Source organism: Malus domestica, chromosome 16, assembly GCF_042453785.1.
Source record: "Malus domestica chromosome 16, GDT2T_hap1".
In the NCBI taxonomy this organism is placed as follows: domain Eukaryota; kingdom Viridiplantae; phylum Streptophyta; class Magnoliopsida; order Rosales; family Rosaceae; genus Malus; species Malus domestica.
In genome coordinates this window covers 21,762,853-21,782,711 of record NC_091676.1, presented here as the reverse complement: position 1 = coordinate 21,782,711, position 19,859 = coordinate 21,762,853, and the positions used below count along the sequence as shown (strand labels likewise).

At 40.2% G+C, this 19,859-nt stretch overlaps 3 protein-coding genes across 4 annotated transcripts; 1 reads left to right on the top strand and 2 right to left on the bottom strand.

Annotated features, from left to right (window-relative positions):
• Positions 1 to 567: 567 nt before the first annotated feature.
• On the bottom strand, positions 568 to 5,993 carry LOC139192930 (uncharacterized). 2 transcript variants are annotated; one of them, XM_070815847.1, is made up of 6 exons: positions 5,819 to 5,993; positions 3,401 to 3,449; positions 2,806 to 3,317; positions 2,486 to 2,711; positions 1,397 to 1,755; positions 568 to 1,299 (listed from the first exon to the last, which is right to left on the bottom strand). In XM_070815847.1, the coding sequence occupies exons 3-6, from the start codon at positions 3,313 to 3,315 to the stop codon at positions 763 to 765; spliced, it is 1,632 nt and encodes a 543-aa protein (XP_070671948.1). In that variant the 5' UTR covers positions 3,316 to 3,317; positions 3,401 to 3,449; positions 5,819 to 5,993; the 3' UTR covers positions 568 to 762. The 2 variants fall into 2 exon arrangements, 1 of the variants encoding a protein (XP_070671948.1); XR_011577491.1 differs by lacking the exons at positions 568 to 1,299; positions 1,397 to 1,755 and adding an exon at positions 1,900 to 2,391 and having other exon boundaries at positions 5,819 to 5,959.
• Positions 5,994 to 7,094: 1,101 nt separating this feature from the next.
• LOC103403582 (large ribosomal subunit protein uL14x/uL14z/uL14y) lies at positions 7,095 to 9,648 on the top strand. The gene is made up of 4 exons (XM_008342429.4): positions 7,095 to 7,217; positions 7,619 to 7,903; positions 9,222 to 9,263; positions 9,376 to 9,648. Exons 1-4 carry the CDS (start codon positions 7,205 to 7,207, stop codon positions 9,456 to 9,458), a joined length of 423 nt encoding a protein of 140 aa, XP_008340651.1. The 5' UTR covers positions 7,095 to 7,204; the 3' UTR covers positions 9,459 to 9,648.
• Positions 9,649 to 10,889: 1,241 nt separating this feature from the next.
• Positions 10,890 to 13,263, bottom strand: LOC103403581 (peroxygenase). Its single transcript, XM_008342428.4, has 6 exons — positions 13,039 to 13,263; positions 12,396 to 12,545; positions 12,016 to 12,101; positions 11,508 to 11,602; positions 11,290 to 11,415; positions 10,890 to 11,197 (listed from the first exon to the last, which is right to left on the bottom strand). The coding sequence occupies exons 1-6, from the start codon at positions 13,151 to 13,153 to the stop codon at positions 11,044 to 11,046; spliced, it is 726 nt and encodes a 241-aa protein (XP_008340650.3). The 5' UTR covers positions 13,154 to 13,263; the 3' UTR covers positions 10,890 to 11,043.
• Between the last annotated feature and the right edge of the window lie 6,596 nt (positions 13,264 to 19,859).

The following is a 19,859-nucleotide window of genomic DNA, read 5'->3' as shown; positions in this document are numbered from 1 at the left end:
ATTTAGAATTGTAATAACCATCAGATTTGGTTGAGATTTAATCTCAACCGTTGAATTCAAATAAAACCCTCACTTAGCCGTCCTTAGATCAATGTCTGCACCTAAGACTATTAAATCCAACATACTGAACACTTAGAGTGCGTTTGTTGTGCCGGACTGTCTCGGACTGGACTAGCTGCCGGGACTAAGCTGGACTGGCTTAGACTGGACTAAGCTGGACTAACTTAGTGAAGCGTTTGGTGCAGTCTCGGACTAAGAAGCAGGATAAGAAAAACAGTACTGTTCACCAGATTTGTGTTTGCTTAGACTAGGACTACAAATTTTTGCCATTGTGTAATAGAGTAATGCTACAAATCTCATGATATGGGTTAATTGGAGCATATTTTTACCATGTATATTATGAATCTTAAAAAAAATTGACAATTGTTTTGTTTCTATTACCTGCTAATAGAATTGGGTTTAATTTGCAAATGTAGCTTGATTTAAACTCTATCACCCAACAGAAGAAAAATAATAGTGGCCAATACATGCAACTTCAACAAATACAAGTACATAAGATCTCCATAATTTAGAAAATCCTAGTTAACATTAGTTAACATTAGCCAAAATAGATCTCCATAATTTACAAAATGGCTAGTTAACATAAGCCAAAATACTAGTGCAAAGCTAAGTTATAAGTCATAACATAAGATTGTATGATTAATAAAATACATCCATGTTAACGTTAATAAAATACATCCATGTTAACATTAGCCAAAATCCTCATCCGCTTGCGTTGTCGCTTAAAAGCCTTTGGACGAACACTTTCTTGAGTTCCGGTTTGATTGCCCTGAACACTCCCACATTTTTTGGTTTATCCAAAATAAGAGACAATGCATCAATTTGATCCATAGGAGAGAGACCCATTGCTTCAAGTTCATTAGCTATGTCAGTATGATCTGCAGTACCTTGAACTAAAGCTTCAGTTACCATTTGCATCCTCTTCCCACTTTCAACATAAAAATCTTTCAGTCCACTGATAATTGCCTCGGTTCCATCACTTGAACTTCCCACAGCTCTTTTCCTCTTTCTTTGGCTATTTTCAGATGGGGTGCTTTGTTGGCTTTGTTGGTTCATTGAAGAAACAAAATTATCACCTCCAATATCACTTTCACCAACATGATCATGACTTTGTTCATCCACCATTTGAGCAGGGGTTTCGGCTACATTACCCGTAGCCCGATCTTTTCCAAATATATATGCAAATCTATCAAACAGTGGAAAAGGTTTGCTTCTCCATCCATCGGCTTCTTTATTTCTCTAAGATTATATCAACATAGCAAAACTAAAATTTAGCATGCGTAACAAATATAGCAGCAAGAATATAACTAATGCATAAATAAAATAGGATATGAACCTGCACATAAGTTTGCCATGCGTCATCACTATCAACTTCAACGCACTTTTTGACATCATTCCATGCAAATCCACTTGTGTTTATCATGTCAACGACCATACTATATGTTTTTTTCCATTTCTTCAACTTGGACTCAATATGTGGATTTGCCTTTATATTTGAATGAGGACATAAAACATTGACAGCTTTTGCTATTTCAACCAAAGTACCTTGTTTGAAAGCACCGGTGTCACACCGTTGCTTCCGAGCAACAAAATCCTCAAGAACTCCTAGTAATACTTCTTCCTCAAATGCTTCCCATTTACGCCTTCTTCCTTTTGGCTCTTGAGTAGCATTCAAAAAATTTTCGTTATCCATACCTAAACAAAAAATATTTTAATGAAGGAAAATACCATACAAATAATCAATTTGCATAATATCCAATCAACTTGCATAATATCCAATTAATTTGCATACCATCCAATCATTGTGCTAATATCTAACAAATGCATGATAAAAAGGAATACTAAAATAAAATGTTATCATTAACACATATAGCTAGTTCGGTTGCTGGTTCCTAATTGCTCTCCACTCATTATACATTTCCTGAGCCATATCATTCCTCATTGCAGTCCACTGGTCCGATGTTTGAACACTACCAACATATTCACCTTCTTCTGTATTTTGTCCATCTTCTATTATTGGCAAATTCTCCATTGGATCTACAGACATCTCTTACCTAATAAGATTGTGTAGTAGGCAACAAGCGGTAATTATTCGACCTTGTGTCCTTATCGGATAGAAAGATGGACTCCTTAGTATCGACCACCTTCCTTTTAGCAAGCCAAAACAGCGTTCAATTACATTCCTTGCCTTAGAATGCTTCATGTTAAAATATTCTTCCTTATTAGAAGGTGTTCGTCCCTTCCATTCAGATAAATGATAAGGTATTCCTCTATAGGGTGCAAGGAATCCTTCACCATTTGTATAACCACCATCTACAAGGTAATAACAACCTAATGAAAAAAAAAACAGACCTTATTAGTGTTTTGTAGTTGACAAACAGAACTAAACCTAACTTACAAAGTTGAGACTAAGTAATAGTCTTACCCGCTGGTACCTTAAAACCATTAGGCCTACTAATTGCATCATGTAGCACTCTAGAGTCTGATGCGGAACCCTCCCACCCCGGAAACACATATATGAACTGCATATCTCCTGAACACACACCTAACACATTAGTTGCGACTCGACCCTTTCTTGTTCGGTATCTTGGTTTGTCAATTTCAGGTACATGCACATCAATGTGTGTTCCATCCAATGCTCCCAAGCAATTCTTAAAAATAAAAAATAAAAAAGTTTTTGTTAATTTATACAAAGGGAATGAAGAGTTAAAGCTTAGGGAAAATGAAAAAAAATTCTCATCATACCTTAAAACATCGCCACCTAGGATCTGTAGAATCAATAGGCACAGGCTGGGGGACTTTTAGTAGGATACCTTGTAATCGCAAAATTCCTTGCAATACGCTATTGAAATACCTACTTATAGTCTCTCCCGACCTATAAAATCTACCGCCAACACTACGATTCTTAGTATGATGTGCTAATATTTGTAAAGTCATACACACCTGTTCCTCTACAGACACCAAACCATCAGTTTTTACCCTCCCATCTTGACGAAGTAAGTCGCATAATATGCCAAAAGTCCTTCTATCCATTCTCAATTCGTTGACACATTCAGTATCAGTATTCCCTATTATACCATTCAGATAACACAAACTAATCTCTCGTCTAATAAGTGAACGGTTAGTCAATGTGGGTCGTTCAACATGTCTCTGTTTGCCACGTAGCATCATCACCACAAGAATCGTACAAATACAAATTGTCTCCAAATAAGACATCTCTAACAATAAGATCAATAAAAGCTTCCTTCGATCCATATCTATCCAAACAAAAAAAAAACAATAGTATGAGGATTGCTATCATTCCTAGGCATTGCATGTGAAGAGGGAAATTAAAGGACACCTGTAATGCAGTAGCCTTAGCCTTAGCCTTCTGTTTATGCTCCTCTTCTCTGCAACAAACAACCACAAAAAATTGCAATTCAGCATCAACCCCACACCATACAAAACATTCACATTGTAATATCATGGTTATAAACCAAGTACATACACACACACTCATGGACAAATGTGCAAAATACACATACATACTCACACTCACACTCACACTAACACACACACACGGACATACACACTCTCACACACTGACATAGACTCACACACACCCTGCATACATACATACACACACACACACACACACTGCACACACACACACACTGCATACATACATACACACACACACACACTGCACACACACACACACTGCATACACACTCACACACACACACTGCACACACACACACACTGCACACACACACACACTGCATATATACACTGCACACACACACACTGCATACATACTTATACACACACTGCACACACACACACACTGCACACTGCATACATACACACACACACACACTGCACACACACACTGCATACATACACACACTGCATACATACTGCATACATACACACACACACATTGCACACACACACACACACTGCATACATACACACACACACACACACTGCATACACACTCACACACACACTGCACACACACACACACACTGCACACACACTGCACACACACTGCACACTGCATACATACACACACTGCATACATACTGCATACATACACACACACACACACACTGCACACACACACACACACTGCATACATACACACACACACACTGCATACACACACACACCATACATACACACACACACACTGCACACACACACACACTATACATACACACACACACACTTCACACACACACACACTGCATACACTCTTACCCTCACACACACACTCTGTTTGTATACTCACACACACACACACACACACACACACACTGCATGCATACATACTCACACACACACACACTGCACACACACACACTGCATACATACACACACTGCATACATACACACACTGCATACATACTGCATACATACACACACACACACACACTGCACACACACACACTGCATACATACTGCATACATACATACACACACACACACACACTGCACACACACACACACACTGCACACACACACTGCATACATACACACACTGCATACATACTGCATACATACACACACACACACACACACACACACTGCACACACACACACTGCATACATACACACACACACACACACACTGCACACACACACACACTGCATACATACACACACACACACACACACTGCATACACACTCACACACACACTGCACACACACACACACACTGCACACACACTGCACACACACTGCACACTGCACACACACTGCACACTGCATACATACACATACTGCATACATACACACACACACACACTGCATACATACACACACACACACACACACTGCATACACACACACACCATACATACACACACACACTGCACACACACACACACACACTTCACACACACACACACACACTGCATACACACACACACTGCACACACACTGCACACACACTGCACACTGCATACATACACACACACACACACTGCATACATACACACACACACACACTGCACACACACACACACACTGCATACATACACACACTGCACACACACACACACACTGCATACATACTGCATACATACTGCATACATACATACATACACACACACACTACATACACACACACACACACACTGCACACACACATTGCGCACACACACACACACACTGCATACATACTGCATACACACACACACACACACTGCATACACACACACACACTGCACACACACACTGCACACACACACACACACTGCATACATACTGCATACACACACACACACACTGCATACATACATACACACACACACACACTACATACATACACACACACACACTGCATACATACACACACACACACACACATTGCATACACACACACACACACACACACTACATACATACACACACACACACACTGCATACATACACACACACACACATTGCATACACACACACACACACATTGCACACACACACACACTACATACATACATACACACACACACTGCATACATACACACACACACACACATTGCATACACACACACACACACTGCATACATACACATACACACACACACACATTGCATACACACACACACACACATTGCATACACACACACACACACACACTGCATACATACATACACACACACACACTGCATACATACATACACACACACTGCATACATACACACACACACACACATTACTGCAAATTCAAAAGAACCAGAGTAAGAGTGAGAGACAGAGAGAGAGGGTTACTTTGACTGGGATCGAACAGGGGAGGAGGAGGGGCGATTTGGTTGGAGTGTTCCTGAGAGGTCGCCTGAGAAGAAGGTGGAGGAGCAGGGCGAGCAGGATCTGCAATTTGACCCTAAAAATCAAAACTCTAATTTGTTCAACTACAGAGGTATATTATTGAAAATTTCTCAAACCCAAAACAATTAAATCAAATAAAGCTTAGTAATATCACGATCTGCAAAACAAATTGAAGAAATAAATCGAAGATTCGAAGTTTACCAAGCAAGAGGAGCAGATAAGGGCGAGCAAGATGCAGATGAAGGCAAGCAAGACGCAGAAATGAGGGTGAAGAGGACGAGGATGAGGGAGCAAAGCAAGCAGGGAGCGATGGCGACAACTCTCTCTCTCGCAAGATGAGCGAGGTTTTCTCTCGCGGAAGGTCTTGCGAGTCCGGCCGAATTTGGGGTTCTCGGCTAAGAACTCCTAGCGAACCCATTAATCCGAGCGAGTCCCATTTAATCCCATTAAACCTAATCCTGGTGCAGAACAAACAAGGGACTACAATCTAGTCCAATCCAGTCCCCCCTAATCCGGTCAAACAAACGGGTCCTTAGAGTTTCAAGAAGTTCTCCAAAGTTGAAAGATGTAGAGATTGTAGCTGCTTACAAGTCTTTATCCTTTGAAATATACAAGATATTTTGGGAGCACCATGGAGCACCCCAAAGTATGTTTTGTAGTCTTTTATGATCGTTTTATCATTAACTAACTTCATCTTCTACCTTCAAGATCTAACTTCTAGTAAAGATTGTGGGGAACTGGGGATTCTGATTTGAAGAACAATTCATAATTTCATATTTTAATTTGGGATTTCCGATTTGTCTTGAAATCCTATAAATATTTGAGATTCTTGAAAATTAAGTTTGGGGTTGGCAAAAAAAAAAAACATGTAGACGGGTGAAAAATGAGTAATAGTAAAAAAAGGAGATAAATGGGTTAAAAAGGGTAAATGGGTAAACAACAGTTATGAGTATGGTTAACCGTTTATAAATGGTTATGGGTATGGGTATAACCGTTTAGGTAATTACCCAACGGGTAAACGGTTATGCGAGTATGAGCATAAACGGTTATGGGTAAATAATCACGGTTACCCGCCCGCCATAACCGTTGCCCATCCCTAGTTGGGCTTCTTGTGGATATCTTCAACAAGGATGAAGAAAGAAGGCCTGTAAAATTCCCAAAAGCCCACTACACATCGAGGCCACAATGTTAAAGAGGCCCACGATCTATTTGGTATTTTAACAAAAGTTTTACCCGGCAGAAAACCCTACGCCGCTCTCCCTCAGTCCCTCTATATATACATATGCTAAACCCTAACGCTCCCTCAGTCTCCATTTCGCCGCAGCTAAGATGTCGAAGCGAGGTCAGTTCTTCGCCGCCCCACCTTCGTTGATACTCTCTGTGCTTAATTTTCTGCTTGGTTCCTAGGATTTTCGCTCTTTTTGTCTGTCATTGATCAATTTTAGCTTCTTACTTGCTGATTCCTTTGATTTCTCTAGGAAAATGAAATGTTTATTGCTTCGATTGAACGTTTTCCATGTTGATTTAACAAATCAGATTTTAGCCATGAAAACGTTATAAACTCCATCTGTGCATTTTGTCTAATAAGATTTAGATTGTGGGGTATGATTATTTGAAGTGAAATTTTGATTTTTGGGTCTTTGATTTCTTTCCGTATAGCAAAACATATGAATCTGAGGTTAAAAATTGTGGGTGTTTGATTGTATAGTATGATATGGTTCTGATGTTGGTTTTCTGGCCCAGGGCGTGGAGGGTCCGCTGGAAACAAGTTTAGGATGTCACTGGGTCTTCCAGTGGCAGCCACTGTGAACTGTGCCGATAACACCGGAGCTAAGAATCTTTACATCATATCCGTGAAGGGAATCAAGGGTCGTTTGAATAGGTTGCCATCTGCCTGCGTTGGTGACATGGTCATGGCCACTGTCAAGAAGGGAAAGCCTGACCTCAGGAAGAAGGTCCTACCTGCTGTCATCGTGAGGCAGCGCAAGCCATGGCGCCGAAAGGATGGTGTCTTCATGTACTTTGAAGGTCAATATTATTACCTTTGTTCATTAATTTGTCATAATGTTTCTGATTGTGTTATTATCCAATAGGTGTTGCAGTCTAATTGTCTTGTTGGTTTGTTCTCTTGTTTAGATGATATGATATGTATCTTGGGATGTGTACTCTGTTTTTTGAGCGGATCATCTTGCATAATTGTTGATCTTGATATTGAGTTGACTAATTGTAAATTTGATGACTGTATGGAATGAGAAACAGAATGCTGGTTAAGCAGTGTCATGATGGGCACATAACTCCATTAGTGGAGTTATGTGTGCACAATGATTTGGTACATCCTAATACCAGCTACACTAATGAAACTTATCTGTCGAATAATTTTCGATTGGATTCTATTCTGTATGGAATCTTATCTTTCGCCATTCGATACATGTCTTTTATTTTGTTCGAATGCACCTTTAGGACCAGACATAAGTCAAGTGTCCTCTTTTTTAGTAGTTGATGCCGTTACATTTCTGGAAAATCAATAGTGCCCATCGTTACAGGTGTGCTTGCATTTATGCTCACATCTGCTCCATTTGGGGACTACATTTTTGTTTTGGAATTGATATGGATTAATGTTTGTAGAATTTGTCTGGTTATAGTGTAGTAAGACTATCATACGTATTGTATTGTGTTGGGCATTGTTCGTTTATTACCAATAGTGTTTTAAACATAACTGTAAGATAACCACACAGAAGTCCAGCATTCCCTTTATTTGGTGGTTGATGCTGTTACATTTCTGGCCTCGTATTTAGTTCCAATGCATCTTTAGGATGACCAGACATAAGTCAAGTGTCCTCTTTATCCAATGGTTGATGCTGTTACACGTCTGGGAAATCAATAGTGCCCATCGTTACAGGCGTGCTTGCCCTTATGCTCACATCTGCTCCATTTGGTCACTACATACTTGTTTTGGCATTGAAATTGATTAATCTTTGTAGGATTTGACCGGTTATAGTGTAGTATAATTATTCTTACATATTGTGTGTGGTATTATTTGATTAGTTCCAAGTGTTCTAAACATAGCTGTAAGATAACCAGACAGAAGTCAAGTATCCTCTTTATTTGATGGTTGATGCTGTTACACGTCTGGAAAATCGACAGTGCCCATCGTTACAGGCGTACCTTGCTTTACATGCTCACATCTGTTACATCTGGTCCCTACATATTTGTTATTGCTAATACACATTTGATTGATTTCATTTGTTGTGAGATTTTTAATACATACTGTGTCACAAAACATTGTCTTGTATGCATTTCATTGTTAATCACTGTATCTTACTGAGACTGTTTGCTTTATCTGCAGATAATGCTGGTGTTATTGTGAATCCGAAGGGAGAAATGAAAGGTACATCCCAAATCGTATCCATTTACTGTTTCCTCAGCTGTAAAGTTTGGTAACACTTTGATAGGTTAATTGAGTCACCCTTTCTTATCGGTTGCTCTGCGTGTTTGTTTAGGGTCTGCTATTACCGGTCCAATCGGGAAGGAGTGCGCTGATCTCTGGCCTAGGATTGCAAGTGCTGCCAATGCCATCGTCTAAACGTTACTCGCCGCGCTCTTGAATAGGACAGATATATGATTGAGTTATGGTTGTTTTTGTTATTAGAAGGGAGGTCGTTCCTGAAATATGACTAAATTTTGTTTCATCTTGTTGATGTGTTGTGCAAACTTAAATGGATGTTGTTTTGTTCTAGACATTACTATTATGCTTATTTTTCAGAGTTTAGAAATTGCATTTTGTTAATCTCTTGAAATATTACCTTCCTACTGATCTATAAGAGGGTGCAAAATCGATTTGTCAAAATTGTGTCGACATGAGTCATGTTAAAATGACTATTGTTACCATTGGGTTAAAGCTGGATAATTATTGTTTCAATTGGATTAAAGTTAAGGGATCATTTCACAATCGGGCTAAGGTTAGGGACATTGCTACAATTTTTTTCATTTGTTTTTCATACTAGTCCCTTGATTCACTCTCGCGTGCGTGGCCATGCACGCGGCTAATTTTAATGCAAGTTCTAACAAAGTTGATGAAAAAGATCATAGCTACAAGTTTTGATGAGTTAAATGAAGATTTTTAGTTGATGAACCATTACTCTAATTTAGTTAAAGTTGATAAATTATTACTACAATTTCTTCAATTCTAAAATTGGTTAAAATTATAACCGCTCGCTTGTGAAAACAATGTGCAAGGAAGAATTTCCTAACGACAGGCGTGAATGATTAGTGCAATTTGACTTTAATCTAGTGCAAATTGTTGTTAGTACAGCGAAGGTTTTTTTTTTTTTTTCTTTTTCATCTGAAGCAAAGGTTTCTAGTGAGTCGTAATGTATGTGCTGACAGAATAATCAAAATAATTATGTATAAAATTTCAAAACAAACAACGAAAGCATGGAATATATAATAAAAATTATATCAAACATAAAGCATTTGCCAGCCCGACCACCATGTGATTTGTACAAGATGCCAAACAAACCACAACTAGTCGTTCCAAAACCCATGTTACCAAGTCACATTTTCTTGCTCCAATTTCCCCATACAATTCCTACTAAAACCCACTTTCCATCTCCCTCTCCTTGTACTTCAAGCCATTGAAAATGGATAGAAATCAAGGCTTCTTCTTTTGTTTTTTGATTCTTTCTGTTGCGATTGCAGCCGCGGAGTCTTGCGGTGGAACATATTGGATCACAGAACCAAGAACGGACGGGACATCAGCTTGAGAAACTAGTGCCAGAGTTGGAGGATGAATGTCGAGCTCCACAACATCAGAGAGTTCGAAACTGTGCCTCAAGAGTGCATTGGATACGTTGGAAGACCAATACAGCAGCATCAATGGACTTCCTACCGCCCAAAGGACATTCAAACTCCCAAACCCAATGTACTACACTTTCTGAAGATTTACCACATTTTACTTTATGTCCCTTCAATTTTATTGGAATTTCATGCAACTAAATAGGCTTTAAATGAAGAATTATAAATGAAAAGGTGAAATTATGATCATTTCATCATGTACGAAACAGTGAAGGATCCTCCCTCAATTTATTACAGTTCCAACATCTCAAACAAAGGCTGAATCGTTACACGCACACATCTACTGCATTTTGGTACATAGCTTCCATATTGTTCTAGCCCATCTTGGCTCTACCGACGGTATTCATCCCAGCGCAATACTCGAACAAGCTTCCATCGAAGCAGCGTCTAACGGCTTCTTTTGACAGCATACCCTCTTCATCCCTAGCAAGCACATACAATAGCCCCCATTCCAACTTATTCGCGATCCTGCCCGAACCACACTCCGTAAGTCAGCCAAGTGAAGAAGAAAAACTAATTTGTACCATAGAGTAGTGTCTTAGGGACCCGAAAGGGCTTACCATCCAATGAAGTCATATCCAAGTCTGTTCCCCTCGGTCATGTTCCAAAGCTCCCCCAGCGTGAACTTGTCAGGCGCGGTATGGGCATACTTGCTAAACATGTTCTCCAAGTTGGCTGGGCTAAACCTGCAAAATGATTGAACATGAATTCTAGTGATTTCTTTACGAGCCATTATCGAAGATCGTTACTTTGTCGCATTTAATTTATAATTACATACCTTCCTTCTGTGTCATAAGTCCCGGAATCACTACCATGCTTTGCCTTGTGAATGTTGTAAATGTGTATGGGAAAGAAAGGAGAAGGAATCCACCCCTGTGTAAATTAGAAATTCAAGAGATGCAAAGCAGCTTTGATTAGTCACGCTTTTCACTCAAGTAGCTTTTCTTCTCTACCACATTTACTCACTTTCACCGCGCTTTGAGACACACTGATCATCGCATAATGCAGGTAAACGGATTGCAGTAACTAAGCACATGATATGGCAGTTAACAACATCATCTGGTGTGTGGTCTAAAATGTGAGCACTGCTCAGCCAACTATCTATCGAAAATTGTCTTTTTGTGACGGCATCAGAGCAGCGCGTTGATACTTTAGGATATAGTAGTGATACTCATAACCGTCGGGATTGGCGGCACAAGTTAATTACTCATAAAACGCCTATTAGTAATTAAATAATTAACATCTCCTTTCTTATAAAGAAGTTTGGAAATCAATATGCAACTTACAGGCAGAGTGGGATAACTCAAAGCCCCATTGATAAGAACAGTCATAACAACGGAGGCGATAAGATTGAAACCGATGGCTCGCAATCCTGATTATTTAAGGGAAAGAAATAAAGAATACATTAGAACCAATTAAATCCACTACAATGGTGCTTAATGTACAATTGAGGAAGGAAAGATTGAAGCCAGTAGACAAAATGTTGTAAACTAAATGACTTGAAAGTCGATGATTAGATTATCACTTAAGTGTTAATAAATGTGCTCATTTGCTATTGGTGACACATCATTTGGTTTGCAAATTTTGTCTACAAATTTAGTATCTCTAGCATTACTCTTAAGGAAAGGTAAGTTGAAGGCAGCAGACACATAACATGAAGATTTACCAGCAAAAGTTTCCCAAGGATAGACAATGCCATTATAGTCGTGGTCGAAGAAAGCGACATGCTGCTGAAGAACACTCATGTCACGGTGCTGATGGCCGACCGTTCCCGTTGGATGGTCTGTGTCTGGAGCAACCAATGCTCTGGGCATATCTGCAGTTGGATATGTGTTAAAGTCTTAAAGATGATTAAATATGAATTAGTGTGCTGGAGGGCTGTATTAGCATTTTATTTTCTAGCCACCAGAACATGTCACAACTACCATCATTTTTGTCATGGAAAGTTTCGAATAGTAAGAAATTAAAAATTTATCAAAGTAAAAAAATAAAATAAATGAAACACACCTTTACCTCAGCCTCCACACCTCTGTTAAATTTTGTTCTTTGTTTTCGTTTCATTAATTTATTCAATTCAATTACTAAAAATAAAGAGCGGTGCATAAAAGCAAACAAAACAAAAAAATGGTGTGCAACTAGTCCTCTCATCGAGATCATTGATTCCTGTTATGGAATCTCCGTGTGCATATTGGTATTGGAAGAAGAATAAAGAGTAATAAGCTTATAAATATATACAAAAGTGAAAGAGAGGGATATATTTATATATATATATAGCAAGAAAGAAAGAAAATGAAATTGGTCTGACATACATGGTTTAGGAAGTTTGGTTTCCAAGTTACTCCTGACTCTCCTCTCAATAGTGACAGGTGCATATGGAGCTTGTGTGGCCAGTGCTTCATTCTCCGTCACAGCACTCGCAGCCATAATCGATACGGTTTTGTGCGATCTTCTCTGACCTTCTTGCTCTCTCTTTCTCTCTCTCACTCTCTTTCTCTCGCATATGGAGGAGGTGCAGAAATATACAAGACTAGCTAGGTGATGAATATTTTGGTTATAAAGAGCCGTGGTAGAGAGAGAAAATTACTATGGGAAAGGCAAATAAGGAGGAAAAGTCGTCCTCCCCAGTCAGCAGCAAGTATATGCGTGGCAAGAAATGCAAACACCACCTGATTTTGGAGGGTAAGTTGTGGCTCAATGTGAGAAGTGCATGCAAACCTTGTTTCACTCCCTTCTTACACTTGGACACCATGCACGTATCTCTTTCTCTTTGTGCTATTATCTTATGCTTAACTTCATCAGCCATGCCTGCCCTTCTGCACAAATCATAATTAAAGCTACAGAGTTGATGAGTAGATTTTATATTATATATTTTACCCTAATCTTAGTATATTTTGGTTAATATATTGGAAGAATTTTGATACTTTGAATTGTATTTTCAATATAGGATTTTCGACTTCCTCTGGAGCAAAACAGGATCAAATGGACGAATTTTGGAGTAATTCCAGTTGGAGGACGTTCGTGAGTCACTTAGCTTGATCGTATCAAAATTTGGGATTTTTCCACCAAGCGGTTATTTTCTGGCGATGAAATAAAGAAGCAGTGCGCAATGCTGGAAAGTGACGTTTTTGGGCTTTAATTGCGTTTTTGGAGCCCAAAATGACCTCGGATGGGTTCGTGGCCTTCTGGAAAAGTGTTCAGAATATTCCAAACATTAAATCCAGCTATATTGGGCCAGTTTTGGAGCAGCTTATGGGCCAAAACGTGGCTGTTCAGATTTTAGACGAATTTTACTATTTTTATTTTAGGGTTTTTATTAATTTTAGTTTGCTAGGGTTTGTGTGGGGGCTTAGCAAATATATTGCTTAGCTGTCTACAGTTTTAGGGAACGCTTTATTTTGTGCAATATTGGAGACAGAGAGAAGTGCTAGGGTTTTGAAGATTTTCCACTTGAAGGTGTTTTCAATCCTTTTCTTAAGAGATATTTCTATGATTTCAATTATGAATATGCGGAACTAATTTCTTTTGCTAGGGCGAAGCCTTGAGCCTTAGCAGGAATATGTGATTTTTATTTAATTGCTTATGATTGATTGCATGCATACTTTGAATTGTTAATCACCGGGATAAAAACTATCTAATTGTTTTAATGCCTGATCACCATTGGGATTTTTAGAAAAGTAATTTGATGCAATTTTGGTCGGAAGGTTCCCTGAAATTGACGCTGGCTTCTTGTGATTAATAATTGTAATTTCTCTTAGGATGAATATCACGTCTTAAGGATTGCATGGTTTTTCAAAGGATTTTCATAAAGCATAATGAGTCTTTCATGTTTAGATTTGATCCGAACGTCCGGATGGGTTGCATGTTAGATATACGTTCTATGTTGGAGGTTCCAAGTAGAATATGAATTAGGAAAATCTAACCTTCAAAATGGCATGTGTAGATCATAAGTAATTGGTAAAAATTCATAGGATTGCTAGGTGATGGTGGAACCCTAGTGCTTTCTTAATTTTATTCTCCCAAAACGGTTTTCTTTCTCTCTAGCTCTAATATTGCAGATTGTTTATTTTAATTCATTAAATTCGTTTTTTATTTTAATTAGGTTATAAAATCAATCACTTCAATTTCTACTTTACAATAATTAAATGTGTTGATGCACAAAACCGGAGGTCTTGGAACAACGTAAATCCGACCGTGAATCTGCAAGTAATGTAAATAACACAAGAGTTATCGTGGTTCACCCCAAGATTTGGGCTACGTCCACACTAATTGTATTGTATTTCTCTGTTGAAGAGGGAGAGAGAGCTTAGAGCTTAGGGGATGTGAGGAGGCTCTGAGGGTGAGAGAGGGGATCTCAGGCCTAGGAATTGGCCTCCTCTAGAATGAGGGTAGGAGTCCCCTTTTATAGAATAAGGGGCTCCTCCTCTTTTACAAAGTATGGGCTTTAGTGTGAGGCCCAAATACAAGGCCCAAGGCCCAAATATACGAGGCCCTAAATATGGTATAAACAGTAGTCCCCCAAGTCTTCAGTCAAGAGAGTCTTTTGGCTGGAGACTTGAAATTCAGTCCATGTGTGGGCCGAAGTAACTAAATGTCGTCTAGAACTGATGCTCGATATGAGGCGGTGCCCAATCTGAAATGATGCTCAACTAGAAGTAGCACATGTTGTGAGGCCGCTTTGCTTGTAGCTTATGTTGCCTTGGTTGGCTTGGCTTGTGGCGTTTGAAGGTGAGGGAGTCCCTTTTATAGAATAAGGGTTCACTCCTCAGTACATGAATAATGGGTGCTCTTTAATGAAAGTGAGGGATTCCCTTTTATAGAATAAGGGCTCACTCCTCAATACATAAGTGATGGGCTAGAGTCCCCCAAGTATTTTTCATGAGTGCTCTCTAAAAGTGAAGGAGTCCCTTTTATAGAATAAGGGCTCGCTCCTCAATACATAAGTGATGGGCTAGAGTCCCCCAAGTATTTTTCATGAGTGCTCTCTAAAAGTGAAGGAGTCCCTTTTATAGAATAAGGGCTCGCTCCTCAATACATAAGTGATGGGCTAGAGTCTCCCAAGTATTTTTTATGAGGCCCAGTTGAGGCCCAATATATGGTACATAATGTAGTCCCTCAAGTCTTCGGTCAATAGAGTCTGTTGGCTGGAGACTTCAAATTGAATCCATGTATGGGCCGAAGTGGTGGTTGTTCAGATGCGGTATTTGTATACCCTGCACTGAAGCTTTGTAGGTGAAGCTTTGCAAGTGAAGCTTTGAAGCTAGAGCTCTGTAAATGAAGCTTTTAAAGCTAGAGCTTTTGTAAATGAAGCTTTTGAAGCTAGAGCTCTGTAAATGAAGTCTTTGAAAGCTAGAGCTTTTGTAAATGAAGCTTTTGAAGCTAGAGCTCTGTAAATGAAGTCTTTGAAGCTAGAGCTCTGTAAATGAAGCTTTTAAAGCTAGAGCTTTTGTAAATGAAGCTTTTGAAGCTAGAGCTCTTGTAAATGAAGCTTTTGAAGCTAGAGCTCTGTAAATGAAGTCTTTGAAGCTGATTTGACATGAGTGATGCTCATGCATGTTTATGTTGATTGACATGAGTGATGCTCATGGATGTTGACATGAGTGATGCTTATGGATGTTGACATGAGTGATGCTCATGAATGTTTATGTATGATTGGATGAGTGATGCTTATGGATGTTGACATGAGTAGTGTTCATGTATAATTTGGAGTACTAGGCGTACTTTTGATCGCCTGGTTGGAGCTTTTTTTGGGCTTATGGGCCTTCGCCCTCCACAACATGCCAGCCCATTTATTTTGGGCTTTGCCTTTTTTTTTTTTTTTTTTTTTATACCCTCTGATGGGGTTTATACAGATGTCTCCAACAGATAAGAAAAATAAATTACATCATATAAAAACAAGAGAAGTAAATCACATCATTCTGTTGAGGTGTTTTATTTCTTGCTTTTGCTTTTGCTTTCTTGGAGGACCACTTTTTTTAGGAATAATGGTGCTCGGTGTCTTGTCAATCCAACGTCCCAAGGCACTGACACAATGAGATGCTGGGACCTTGTAGTGGGATGGCAACAGCTTGGCATCATTTGATGTTTGAATTCCTTTATGATTGTGGTTGTGGGACCATTTTCCAGCTTTGTGTTTAAAGAAACCTGCTCTACTTTTACTGCTTTTGTTTCTGTTTCTTTTGACAAGCTGATGGACGAACAGGATGGCATGGGTCAGATTTAGCACATGCAAAAAGTTATTCCCTTTGTCCAAGTGGGTTGTTGAAGATAACCCATTACTGCATTATTCTCAAGGTTATGATGATGATGCAGTTGAAGATTGTGCAGAGATACGGAAGACCAAGAAGAAGACGTGGCTCTTAGCTTTGTACAAAATGGGATTATCACTGCAATAGGCAAGCTTTGCAGTAGAAACATATAAAACTCCCATGACTGGACTGATGTGGACAAGTAACATGCAAATGAATTTGGAAGTTGCTCATCGGGAGTTGCCTCAAAGGTTGATCGAAAAATCTTCTCGTAACCGCCTTCTGCTAGAACCTTTGTTCCTTGTGCAATTTTTTCCATGGCAGCATCAGCAAAACTGGGGCTTGTTTTTAAGTGCTGCCACGTGTTTTCGACGAGATCATCCCCCTTCTTTGTAGGTTCCCTCACTAATTTCCTTCACTTCCCAAACATGTTCTGCACAGTTTCCACCGAATCATTGAATGAGAGAGATTGTGAGAGCGTAAAGGAGGATACAATCTGGGTGGTATATGTGCTTGCACGATATTTCTTTGGCCTCCGACCCGAGTTCGAATGCTTCTCTGCAAACGGCGCACTGTGAGTCCGACCCGACGTGGGTATCGGTGATTTGAATATCGGGCATAGATTTCACAGCGGATTTAGACGCAGATGGGTTTTCAAGTCGGCCCAAACCGTTAATTTCAATCTGGGAGAGCTGTTCAAAGAAGTGGTTGAAGCCCTAACCCATTAAAAGGTCGGACATGGTGGGCGGAAGTGGTCGGAGCCCCCGACCTTGCGGCGTCATTATAGTACAGTTAGGCTGCAGTAGTGGCTGTGGCATCGTCTCGATCTCTTCGAGGAAGCTGGTTTCGCAGTGGGGGCATGAGAGGACGGAGTCCAGAGAAAACACGCCGACGAAGCGAGTGCATCTGTAATACTAATGCGACGTCGTTGGTGGCGATGAAGGCATGGCCATGAGGTTTAGAGATCTGAAGGGGAAGAGAGAGAATTTTCATGAGGCTTTTCTGTTTTCCCTGCTTCAAGTCAATCAAATCAGTCTTCAAAGCAATATGCCACCGCCAAAGCCTTACAGAGAAAAGGCGCGTCGGGAGGGTATCGGGAATCGGCTTCATGCAGCCTTACTGATGTGAATCTCCTTCCCGCGATCGACCTGACTTCGACGGTGGAAGGTGTCGGGAAGTGTAGCAAGCCGGAGGTAGAGGTTGGGGTACAACACGTGACAAATCCCAGATCTCAAAGTGCCTAAATTAAGCTGCTTTTGGTGGCGAAAACGCATGACAGATGACTGAGCCGGCTGAGTCGACGCCGACGACGACGTCGTTGTGGAGGCAGAAGCTGATACGGTGGATGGGTCAGCTGTGATCAGATCCATCAACTTCATCCCTCACGAGTCTGCCATAGCTAAAGTTGAGATGGGGTTCTATCCCTGGGCTCACGTATGGGACTCTGAGCACGAAACGCTCTGCAATTGTGACCTCGTGGCTCCGTATCTGCTTGAAGAGGCCGGGTTTGAGGGTTTGGTTTTCTCAGATAGGTCGTAAGCTCGAGCCTCCTTGTCGTGAGCTCGGGCCGTCTCAATCAAATTTTGAAACAGCAGCACTTGGGTTATGAGCTCCAGACTCTGACGTATCCATTGCTTGAGGCAGATCTGAGATGGGATCTTCGATGATGTCCATTGAAGCGGCGCCGGTTCTCTTTCCCACTCGAAATCGCCTTTACTCTGCTGTTCATCTCTTTCCCCCATAGCTTCGGGGTCGGACTGGATGTGAACATCTGCAGGGAATAATTTGCACTCCTCGGAGAATATTTGAGCTTGTTTTTCAGCTATGGAATCAATTGGACTGGGATTCAAAATCGTCGCAAAAACTGAAAAATGTTTTGGTGAATTTTCAGGTTTTAGTTGGGGCGTTTGAATCAATCAACAATTTGAGATGTTGGATTTTGATGGGATGTGATGTGATGGGATGGGATCGAGGAGATGGAGTGTGGGTGGTGGTTCTGTCACTGTTCTCTGAAATGTGCCCAAATTGAGGAGAGAGGAACTGGGTTGTGGAGGAGAGAAGTGGGCATCCAGGAGAGGCGGTGCTGTTTTCTGCAGATTCACGGTGGAGGTTGTGAGGTTTGATGAAAAAAATGAAAGAGAACCGACATAGCTTTTCGTGTCGTTTCCCACAGACGGCGCCAAATGTTGATGCACAAAACCGGAGGTCTTGGAACAACGTAAATCCGACCGTGAATCTGCAAGTAATGTAAATAACACAAGAGTTATCGTGGTTCACCCCAAGATTTGGGCTACGTCCACACTAATTGTATTGTATTTCTCTGTTGAAGAGGGAGAGAGAGCTTAGAGCTTAGGGGATGTGAGGAGGCTCTGAGGGTGAGAGAGGGGATCTCAGGCCTAGGAATCGGCCTCCTCTAGAATGAGGGTAGGAGTCCCCTTTTATAGAATAAGGGGCTCCTCCTCTTTTACAAAGTATGGGCTTTAGTGTGAGGCCCAAATACAAGGCCCAAGGCCCAAATATACGAGGCCCTAAATATGGTATAAACAAAATGGAATCTGATTAGTTCGAATTATTTAATAATCCCTGTGGAGATGACCTTGCGAAATCCGTTTATACTACAATAACCTTGTGATTCTTGCAAGTAAAATAGGAGATTTAAACCCGTTCATCAGCCATGCCTGCCCTTCTGCACAAATCATAATTAAAGCTACAGAGTCTTATACTAAATATAACAATAGATACTGCAAAATTTTTGACATGTGTGAGAGAAGGTTTTCAGTTAACATTTCAAAGTTTGAATCTAACGTATTTTTATACTAATAATGCTAGAGAAATCAAAATTTTCAAATTAAATTTACAAACCAAATGATGTGGTTGTTGATGAT